The sequence below is a fragment of the Dipodomys ordii genome, unplaced genomic scaffold (genome assembly GCF_000151885.1).
Source record: "Dipodomys ordii isolate 6190 unplaced genomic scaffold, Dord_2.0 Scaffold4, whole genome shotgun sequence".
NCBI classification, from domain to species: domain Eukaryota; kingdom Metazoa; phylum Chordata; class Mammalia; order Rodentia; family Heteromyidae; genus Dipodomys; species Dipodomys ordii.
In genome coordinates, this window is record NW_012267220.1 from 17,854,522 (window position 1) to 17,865,423 (window position 10,902).

Below are 10,902 nucleotides of genomic sequence, written 5' to 3' on the forward strand. Positions count from 1 at the left end.
GCCTCTCATGATGGCAGATGGGTGAGTACTATGTTTTAAGTAATTAATGTAAGTGTATGGTCCATCTAAAATCAAAGACTATTTCAGTGCAATAATTCATATTTCATCAGGATGAGAAAATTTCAAAACATGTTTACAGTACCTTGGTAAGGAAAGAGAAATCTTCCACCTTGATCAGAGACAGACTGGACAGTAACAAGAAGTTTATATTACCAGTTTCCCCAAAGACTTATACCATATTCCCAATTTAAATATAATTAGAAGTCACTATAATTCAAATATCTGTCCTGATTTGTGCCAAATAATCCAGTCTAAAGCTTTGGGTCTGAAACAAATGTTTTTAAATGGTTTCACAGTGTTGTTCATGTACCACAAAGAGTTCTCAAAACCATAACTTTTAGGAACAAATGTTCTCAATATTCGTGAGTCATTTGTAAAGTGAAGAGACAAAGGGAAGAGAGAAGAGAGAGAAGAGAGAGGGAGAGGAAGAGAGAGGAAAGAGTCAAGAGGGAGAGAGGGGACAGGGAGAGAGACAGAGAAGCTCAATAAAAGTTTGTCTGATGGTGAATCTAGTGTACAAGGGTTCCACACTGAGTCATAATTGGCTTTGTGTTGGAGCATATATGTCAACTGGTGACATCAAGCACAGAAGAGAATAAGAGTTTCTTATAACAACACAACAACTTATCACCCGTTTGTTTTTTCCAAATAATAAAACTACAGGGAGGACTTTGTTGATTCTGGAAGAATAGCCTTGTGTTGACAGTCACCCTTGAGAAAATGTCTACAATAGATTTGATGGAGAACCTCAGGGAAGAGCTCACGTGTTTCATCTGTTTGGACTATTTCAGCAGCCCAGTGACCACTGAATGTGGCCACAGCTTTTGTCTCAGGTGTCTCCTCAAGAACTGGGAGGAACACAACACACCTTTATCTTGTCCTGAGTGCTGGAGGACTTTGGGAGGACCACATTTCCAGGCCAATGAACGCCTGGGAAGGCTGGCAAGCATTGGCAGACAGCTCAGATCCCAGGTGCTGCTGAATGAGGAGGAGCCAAGCGGCGGTGGGAAAATGGCATCTGCTACTAGGGTATTCTCTGATGATGAGCAGAGTGTCATCGCTTTCTCGACCCCTAGTCATGGAATAAACAGAGGTTATCTCTCCAGTGAGATGGAGGAACAACATAAAGTAAGATGGGCATTCAACACAAATCTCAGAATAAAAGGCTGGGAAGGTGGCTCAGTGGTAGAGTACTTGCCTTGCATGCATGAGGCCCTGGGTTCGATTCCTCAGCACCACAGAAGCAGAAAAATGCTGGAAGTGGTACTGTGGCTCAAGTGGTAGAGCACTAGCCTTGAGCTGAAGAGCTGAGGGAAAGCGCCCAGGCCCAGAGTTCAGCTCCAATGATCTACCAAAAAAAAAAAAAAATTCAGAATACAAATCAAATCCTGTCACTTAACCCCATATCCCCAATAATATGGTGTATTGGTGACACCTTGGGGGACATGCTCCTCCTCAGACATTGCACCACAAAGTTGTGTGGATCCTGTTGTCATCCTTTGGCTTAGAGTCTCTGTCATCTTCTACCTGTCAGTTTTCAACGTTCTCTTTGTGGCTGGTTGCTCTGTTCGTTTGCCTCAGGTTTATTTATTTCTGTTGCAGGAGAAACTCCAGGATATCCTAAGTCTTTTGCGTAAAAAGAAGAAGGAAGCTCAGGCTATCCTGACCCATGAGAAAGAGAGAGTGATTCTATGTAAGGTTAGTATTTATCTAAGTTTTTACTCTTGTTTGATTCTGTGAGGGGATCTAGGAGGAGGTGGTATTTTGTCCAGGGTTCTGGTTCTAGTCCTGCAGTATGGTTCCTTCATTTAGTCTGCCTGCTGCTGCTTATCCATGGTGAAATCATACAACTCAACCCAAAGTTATGCTCCTGAGGTGGATTTATTTATAGTTTTCTTTGTGTACCTAAACAACTTTGGCTGTAACTATTTACAATTTAAAATACAGATTATAGGCATACTTCATAGGATAAAAATGGATTTTAAAAAGGAATGTCTTAGATGTTGGGAGGGAAAAAAATGCAAAATAAGCTAGGATCCAGTATCTTTTGCCTATAATCCTAGCTACTCAGGAGGCTGATATCTGAGGATCACCATTTGAAGCCAGCTCAGGCAGGAAAGTCTGTGAGACCCTAGTTTCCAATAAATTACCCAAAAAGCCAGATGTGGAGCTCCTGGCCCTGAGTTTAAACCCCAGCACAAAAGAAAGAAAGAAAGAAAGAAAGAAAGAAAGAAAGAAAGAAAGAAAGAAAGAAAGAAAGAAAAGGAAGGAAGGAAGGAAGGAAGGAAGGAAAGGAGAAAAAGAATGCAAATTAAAAAGAAATAAAGAAAAAGTGACATAAAGACATAGTAATAGTTTTAACTATGCCCAGATATCTAAAGTTGGTCATGAATTTGAATTATCCAGAAGTCAAAGCAAAGAAGCAAATGTTTAATTGGGTCTAAAACACTAATAGTTGAATATCTCTGGAGTTCTCAGATGTGAATATATATGATGTAAATTTCTGTTTCTCCTATATGAGCCAATGTCAACTTTCACTGTTGAATTAATGGACACATATATTTTTCATAATTGTTCCCCTTTGTTGACTTTGTTTTATTTCTCATTTGTCATCTATATGTATTAAAAAATTATTTCTTCTACTAGAATGACAATTTTTTTTAGAATACAAAATTTGGATTTGTTTACTCAGGTTTATAGCATGTTAACTCATGAAAATATCAAAGTCTACGCAGCTAGTCATGTTTCAGGAAATTTCACAGTAGAAATACTGTAACTTTTTGTAAGGATTAAAAAATCTACAGATATCTTGGCAAAAGCATTTCTATTATTAACTCAATTGTGTGTGTGTGTGGTGTGTGTGATGTTAGGAAGAGACAAAGACTTTTAAACAGGTTGTTGTGTCGGAATACATGAAAATGCACCAGTTCCTAAAGGAAGAGGAACAGCTGCAGCTGCAGCTACTGGAGAAGAAAGAGAAAGAGAACATGAAGAAATTAAAGGAGAACGAGATCCAGCTGACCCAGCAAGTCAGAAACCTGAGCAAAATGATTGGACACATAGAATCTACATGCCAGAACTCCACTCTAGAATCTTTTGAGGTAAAGCTAAAATTCATGAGATGTTGGGGGGTGGGGTGGGGAAGAACAGAAAAAGAAAAAAACAAAACATAATGACTCATAGTATTTAAAGACATAGAGAAATTATTTTTCCTAAAGAATGACATTGTACATTTCAATTAAAATCAACACACATGTTATAGGCATGTATGTAAATTTCACAAAAACCACTTTGCCTTTGATAATTGATATATGCTAACAAAAATGTCTTGAAAAATAGAAAACTAAAACAAAATGGAAGAATATCCATTCCAAATGAACTCAATGATGTCTTCTAATTCCTCTTATAAGTTTGTAATTTTCCTGTATTCATGTATTTTATTAAGTTGATATATAAACACTTATCATGTCCTGGATGCATTAAGTTTAACATTTGAAAGACCCGATGAACATAAGCACTACTACAACATAGATTGAGGTAATTGTCCTCTGTCATCTATGAAAATGTTTTATAGTCGCAGTTATTAATATTCAGACCTGTTTCAGGAAGGTGATTTGCCCATCAAACAATTAACTATTGGTTTAAGCCAAGTGTTCTTTGGGCCAAACCAATTTTTCATACCACTTTTGCCCTCTAGCATTCCTAGACTATAGCATTGTCCATAGAGTTATTGTCCATAGCTCCTCAAAGCCATTAGACAAATGGCATTGTACATGTGGTCCAGTCTCAGCTTCACGACTGATTCCTGGACTGATTCCACAGAATGCTATTATTTAATTTAGTGTCTTTCATTAAAAAAAATCCTACTTTACCCAGGCTTAATTTCTTCCTCCATTTCCTCTTTGAAGTATTTTTTTAAGTTGTGAGAATTGAACCCAGGGTCTTAGACATGATAGGCAAGTTCTACAACTGGGCTACATCCTGACCTCTTAGTCTTCTTTCACTGGACCAATTTCTAGCTTTATGAAGCATTAAATAAATGAAACTAGTATGCGATTCCTTTGATAAAAATAGGTCCTAGGCACATTATATTTAATGTTACATCCTGAAATAGTGATATGACAGGAAAAAGAATAAAGCATTTTCTTGTCATATGTGAAACATCTCATTTCACCAAAAACCATCCCTGGAAGAAATTGGTGAATTTTCCCCTTCACTATTCCTCCCTCTGAAGTTGTTCTAGAACAATAGGGAGGAGTTCTTGTGAATTTTTCAAGGGGTTGTATCTGAAATGGGTTCACTCTTTGCTCTTAATTGATATGCATAAATGCTAACTTTCTTTCTTTTATACCCTTAGGAAATAAGAGAAGCCCTGGAAAGGTAGGTTGCCATTCTCTGTATAGTGAGGCAGAAGATGGGATTTGGTGTTGATGAGATAGGTTCTGAAATGGGGGATGTGAGTGTTTGGGTTGTTGGCAAAATTTGATAGATTGCCAAGTTGTAATGGGTTGTGCTGTCCACAGAAGAGATGGTGAGGATCTCTGTTCATTGTTTCTAGGAGTGAGACACTCCTGCTTCAGTGCCCGGAGGCCACCATCACTGAACTAAGCCTGTGTCATATCACTGGAATGAGGGCGATGCTAAGAAAATTCAGCAGTAAGTCAATCTGGTTTGTCAAACCTGTGGGGATCTCCATAGTTAAGTTGAGTGTATGTTAAAGATGCATAATTGAACTCTTCCCTTCTTCTGACTTTAAGTGTTTACCACTTACACTAGGGGGTCAGTTAAGGGATACTGAGCTAGCTTCAAATACTGGGCTGGAGTTTCAGGCTCTTGAGCAGAAAGAAGTATTGAGATATGCTTGCTGTTGTGTTTGGTTTTGTTTTCTAAGGAGTTTTGCACATACCCTTCGTGTGTGTGTGTGTGTGTGTGTGTGTGTGTGTGAGTGTGTGTATGTGTGTGTGTGTGTTTGGTAATACTGAGTGCTTAACTCAGGGCTATGTATCCTGAGTCTACCATTGGAGCCACACTTCCAGCTCTATTTGCTTTTATTGTTCCTTGTGGTATTCTCTGTTGTCCACAGGCATACCTCTCAGACTGAGGCTTCTTCTTTTCTAGCTCTGCTCCTATTTGGCTAGATAAAAGCTGACAAAACTGGGGCTGGGAAGGTGGCTCAGTGGTAGAGTGCTTGCCTTGCATGCATGAGGCCCTGGGTTCAATTCCTCAGCACCACATAAGCAAAAAGAAAAAAAGCCAGAAGTGTCACTGTGGCTCAAGTGGTAGAGCGCTAGCCTTGAGCTGAAGAGCTGAGGGACAGCACCCAGGCCAAGAGTTCAGACTCCACGACCGAACCCCCCCCCAAAAAATTTTAAAAATAAAAAAAAGCTGACAAAACTGTGTGTGGTAGCTGTAATTTTAGCACTTTAGAGGCTTAGGCAGGAGATTTGAGAGTTCAAAAAACAAAAACAATCATCATCAACAAACACAGCAACAAAAACCCCCAAAAGCTGACTTAAATTCCAGTGAAGGAACCAAGAACAATTCATTGATAATGTATAAACATTTATGCTAGGGAAGCCAAAACAGATTAACAGGAGGTCTCAACTTTAATTCTTAACTTTCATCTCGTTGACAGTTTGCATTTAAAGGCAGACCTAGTGAGCTTTGAGTTCAACATTTATTTGATATGTGTCTACTTTTAGTCCACTACTATGCCATTGAGCTCTTACAACAATTAATGAGTCCAATAGTGTCTTTGCTTTTATAGAATTTTCATCCAGATCAAGGGGATTGTCATGAATCACAGAGTTTTTGTTGGGGTTCAGTTTATAAATAAAAGCATGATAATATATGGTAGAGGCACTTAATCTTGTCTGGAGAGTTAGCAGAAGTTGAAGGCTATAGTAAAGGTGAGGGTACACTAACTGGATCTGAGCATCACACCATAACAAACAGTATTTTTAAAACTTTATTAAGTGGTTACATACATTTCACAATATTGTGGGATAGTGATACTTAGCTAAAGTCACAAACACACTTTTAACCTTCACAAGATGAATTGTTATCATCACGTTCTATAAAGCTTGTGAACTCTACAAACAATACACCTATTTTTTCCAAATCAGGTGAAATGTATCTTTCTTTCCCTTTGCTTAGTGTAAGCTGTTCCCCTCTCATTCCCTCCCTCCCATTACTGCCCTTGAGTTGCTTAGTTCACTTTCATCAATGTCCAGTGCAGCTGATGGACCGTTCTGCTGTATTTTTTCACCTGTTTCCTTCTGATTCTGTGCCTTCCTCCTAGCTTCCCTCAGATGTGCAAAAACTATTTTTAATCTTGATGATTCCTGATTGTTATGAACCTGTTCCCCTTTCACATAAAGAGAGAAAAATTACTAATGCTTAAAATGATTGAATGTGATAATGCACATAAAATTAACTAGTATATTCAGAGGAATTCAGCAAATGATAATTGCCAGTATCTCTCTTCCATCCAAACTGAAGAACCTGAAGAACCATGGCTAGCATGAACACCAACGACAAAAGGTTTTCTTGGGTAGTTAAGTGGCATTAAGTTCCCAAATGGTTTTATAGATAAAAGCATTTCTGGGGATACTATCAGATTTTTCTTTCATTCTCAGGTAGGGTATATATTCTCCACTGGACTCTGAACTACTTTCCTTTAAGAGCCTCACTTTTAGTTTTGCTCAACAGTGAAAAATGAGTTCCGAGATTCTGGTCTAAACAAACCTACCCCATTTCCTCCAACACAATCACTTATATTACAGTTTCTTTGTGTTTTGAGACCAAGTCTTGCTAGATAGACTAGGTGGGCCTTGATCTTATGATTTCCTGCCTCACCTTCTAGAACGCTGAGATTACAGTATGCAACAGCATGCCTGGCTTTCAACTAAATTGCATTGGGTGAATAGGAATAAGTATTATTAACTTAGTTTAAATGATGCATCTATAGGATGGAGGGTTTGCTAGAATGTTAGAGGAAGGTTCACTCTGTTTTCTTCTTACAGCAGACATAACTCTGGATCCAGCCACAGCCAATGCCTACCTGGTCTTGTCTGAGGATCTGAAAAGCGTGAAATATGGCGGAATCAGACAGCAGTTACCCGACAACCCAGAGAGATTTGATCAGTCTGCTACTGTGCTGGGAGCTCAGATCTTCACCTGTGGGAGACACTATTGGGAGGTGGAAGTTGGAAACAAGACCGAGTGGGAAGTGGGTATTTGCAAAGACTCCGTGAGCAGGAAAGGGAACCTGCCAAAGCCTCCTGGGGACCTCTTCTCACTTATCGGTTTAAAAATCGGAGACGATTATAGTCTCTGGGTGTCATCACCTTTGAAAGGCCAACATGTCCGAGAGCCCGTGCATAGAGTCGGTGTCTTCTTAGATTATGAATCGGGACATATAGCATTCTACAACGTGACAGATGAGTCCCTCATCTACAGCTTCCCTTCAGCCTCTTTCCATGAAGCTCTCAGGCCGATCTTCTCCCCTTGTCTCCCAAATGAAGGGTCAAATATAGACCCTCTTACCATCTGCTCACTGAATAGTCACATCTGAAAGACTGACCTTGAGCTTCCACTCAGGATAAGGTCTATAACCATCAGATGACTATTCATTAAGATGATTAATGTATTGCAAAAGCCTTCACATCAGGTGATTTGAAAGAGAATTCCCCTCCTCCCCATAGAGTGAACCTGTGAACCTGAGCCTTCACCAACGCACCAATTAGAAAATGAATCCAACACCAATAACAAGAGCTGGTCATATTCTGTGTCTACACAAATTCATTATCTAGACTACCCAGTGGCCATGCTGGTCAAACAAAATACAAAGGGAGAATTAGCCCCTATGATTCTGAATCTTACAGCCAGAGACAACTTTATAAATACATGTCATTTGTTCAAGTGTATTTATTTATTTGATTCTTAAAAAAAAAAAACTATATGCAGTGTTTTTGTCTTTTGTGCTTCTGTGTTTTGCGTCGTTGTCCTCTTTGTAGAGCTCTGTGTGATGGCAATCTACATCTCCCTGAGACCTCATACATTAGTTATTCTTTCTGGTGTAGATGACAGGGTCTCAGGGGAAACAAAGGAAGAGGCAACAATGCTTGGTAAGAAATGTACTCATTACCTTGCCCATGTAATTGTAACCCCTCTCTACGGTATTTTCACAATAAAAAAAAAAGCTGCTTTTTCTTCCGATTTTGTGAGAATGGAGCATTTATAGTCAGGAAGCTTATAAGTCCTATGTGCTATAAATATTGGTGTGAACACCCTCAGATCATTGATATAACCATAATCAATAGAGGTGGGAGCCTGTATTATTGTTTGTTAATATTAAAAGATGACAAACTGAAGTGAATAAATGTGAATAAATGTATCAGAAGAATGGATAACAAGTGATCAAACTGAATTTTAGGTGAGATTGTTTTCTGTGCTTTTCCTATTTGCTATGAGGCTTTTGATCCACGGAAGACCAAATGAAGTCCAGTCTTCTGTCTCAGAAAGCCAGGAAAACCAGAATGCGTGGATTTTTTTTTTTTTCACAGCCAGGGTACTGTGTAAGTGAAGCTTCTCTGAAGTGATTTCGGATCACCTTCTCACAGAGGTAAAGTCTTCCCCAGTCTTTCCACTGTTAGAAGTTGGGCCCTATAGGATTTTTCTGTTTTTTTTTTTTCTTTTTTCTTCCAAAAGGAATTCTGCTTTATTTACTGCAGAGCATCACCAGTCACAGAGGGGCTCTCTCAATCTCTCAATCTCTTACCATGCAGAGAAGTGAGCATTAAAAAAGCAGAAAGTCAGTTGTAGAATTTAACAACTATACATGGCTAATACTAAAGTTTCCAGGAAACCACAGACTTTCACCTAAATGATAGGCTAGGATGGAGGAAAACTAGTAACCAAATACATCAGCACACATGGCCATAAAAACAAGCATTCACTCATTGGTCCAAATCTAGTTTGTCCTTCAACTCCACATATTTCAACCTTATGCCCTCAGAGACGGGAGCAGTTGTAAACTAAGCATAGGATCCACTTCTCTTCTTTGCAGAGGACATTTCCTTGAATAGGAATGATACATTGCAAAAATCTTGCCATTATTCCTCCTTTAACTCTCAGTTCCTCTCTCTCAGTTCCTGTCTTTTACTCTCCTATGGTTCAACAATTTGGCCACTGGACAAAAATTCACTAGTAGCCCCTTGTTCAATGGACATTCCCACTATGGCCTCCAAGATCATAACCATTTCCCCAAAATACATAGAAATAAGAAGGAAGACTATATTTCTTGAGGCTAGAGAACATCAACGTATTCTTCCCTGACAAATTACAGCTTGGATACTTTGTGTTTTTGGTTTTCTTTATCCTATATTTTAGAAAATGTTATATATCTCTAGACTTGAAATCTAGTTTTCCAATAAAACTTCATAAGATTTCAGTTAAGATCTGACATCACTTTAACCTATTACGCTTAGAGAATATTAGATTGACTTTGGATTACTTTATGGGGCTCTTGCACTAATTTAATTTAAAAAACACACCCAATTTCTTCTTCCATTTACTTAGACTTGGCTATGTCTGTCTTGAAGGAATGGAACAGAGCAGTAGGTCACAGTAAGAATATATAAGAATAATGAGCCGTGTGCTGGTGGCTCATGCCTGTAATCTCAGCTATTCAGGAGGGTGAGATCAGAGGATAGCAGTTCAAAGCCAGTCGGGGCAGCCAAGTCCATGAGACCTTTATCTCTAATAAACCACCAGAAAACCAGAAGTAGCACTGTGGTTCAAGTGGTAGAGTGCTTGCCCTGAGCTGAAGAGCTGAGGGACAGTGCCCAGGTCCAGAGTTCAAGCCCCATGACCGGAAAAAAAAAAGAAGAATGAAAAGGGCAAAGTATAAAGTAAAAATCACATGAAATCTTGTTAAACATAAAACTAATGTTTTTATTTTGATATGCTTATCCTATTTTTGTAACTTTTGTTTATGGGGTTTGAATTGTGGGCCTGGTCTCTGATCCTGTGCTCTGTTGCTCCAGGCTAGCGTTCTACCACTTTTGAGCTATTGTACCACTTCTGGTTCTCTGATAGTTAATTGGAGATAAGAGTCTCATGGATCTTTTCCTTGGTCTGAGGGATGTGAAGGGTAAACAAAGGAGGAGGCTGCAATGTTTGGTAAGAAATGTACGCATTATCCTGCCCATGTAATTGTAACCCCTCTGTACAGTATGTTCACAAATAAAATTAAATTAAAAAAAAAGTCTCATGGACCTGGTTGCTTGGGCTGGCTTTGAACTGCAATCCTCAGATCTCAGCCACTTGAGTAGCTAGCATTACAAGTGTGAGCCACCAGCACCAGGCTTGGAATACTAATATTATATAATAAACTTTCTTCATATCATTACATGCCTTTAGAAAATATAATCTTTTTCATCCCCAAATATGTAAATATGTATCTTCTAAGAATTAGCACATTATAAATAAATGTATTACCTTCAATAAATGATATCATGATATTAAGTAGTAAGCAGTTCATATTATAAATTCCCCACTTGTAATGTTCTTTGTGCATGATTTTTTGTCTTCCAGCATCCAGGAATAATGTAAGCATTGGCATCGAATTTAATTGTCTCAGAATAATGGGAGTAATACTTTATCATATGGCACTTCTTAATTTATCTACTCATTTGCCTACTGTAGAACATTTAGATTGCTTTCTATTTGTAGCTACTATAAATGACACTAGAATGAACACATGTGTTCATAAACCTTTGGGCATATCTAATTGTTCCTCAAGTGTATTTCCTCTAGGCAGGAAAGTGCTTTGTAGTT

At 38.6% G+C, this 10,902-nt stretch overlaps 1 protein-coding gene across 1 annotated transcript; it reads left to right on the plus strand.

Annotated features, from left to right (window-relative positions):
• Positions 1-780: 780 nt before the first annotated feature.
• Triml1 (tripartite motif family-like 1) lies at positions 781-7,636 on the plus strand. Its single transcript, XM_013025322.1, has 6 exons — positions 781-1,188; positions 1,663-1,758; positions 2,931-3,161; positions 4,418-4,440; positions 4,619-4,716; positions 7,086-7,636. Exons 1-6 carry the CDS (start codon positions 781-783, stop codon positions 7,634-7,636), a joined length of 1,407 nt encoding a protein of 468 aa, XP_012880776.1.
• The last annotated feature ends 3,266 nt before the right edge of the window (positions 7,637-10,902 follow it).

Bases quoted from the DNA above. Each gene is read 5' to 3' on its own strand.
- Triml1 (XM_013025322.1), top strand. From the start codon at position 781: ATGTCTACAATAGATTTGATGGAGAACCTCAGGGAAGAGCTCACGTGT. The intron at 1,189-1,662 runs GTAAGATGGGCA...TTTCTGTTGCAG, and splicing joins AGATGGAGGAACAACATAAA to GAGAAACTCCAGGATATCCT. The intron at 3,162-4,417 runs GTAAAGCTAAAA...TTATACCCTTAG, and splicing joins CCACTCTAGAATCTTTTGAG to GAAATAAGAGAAGCCCTGGA.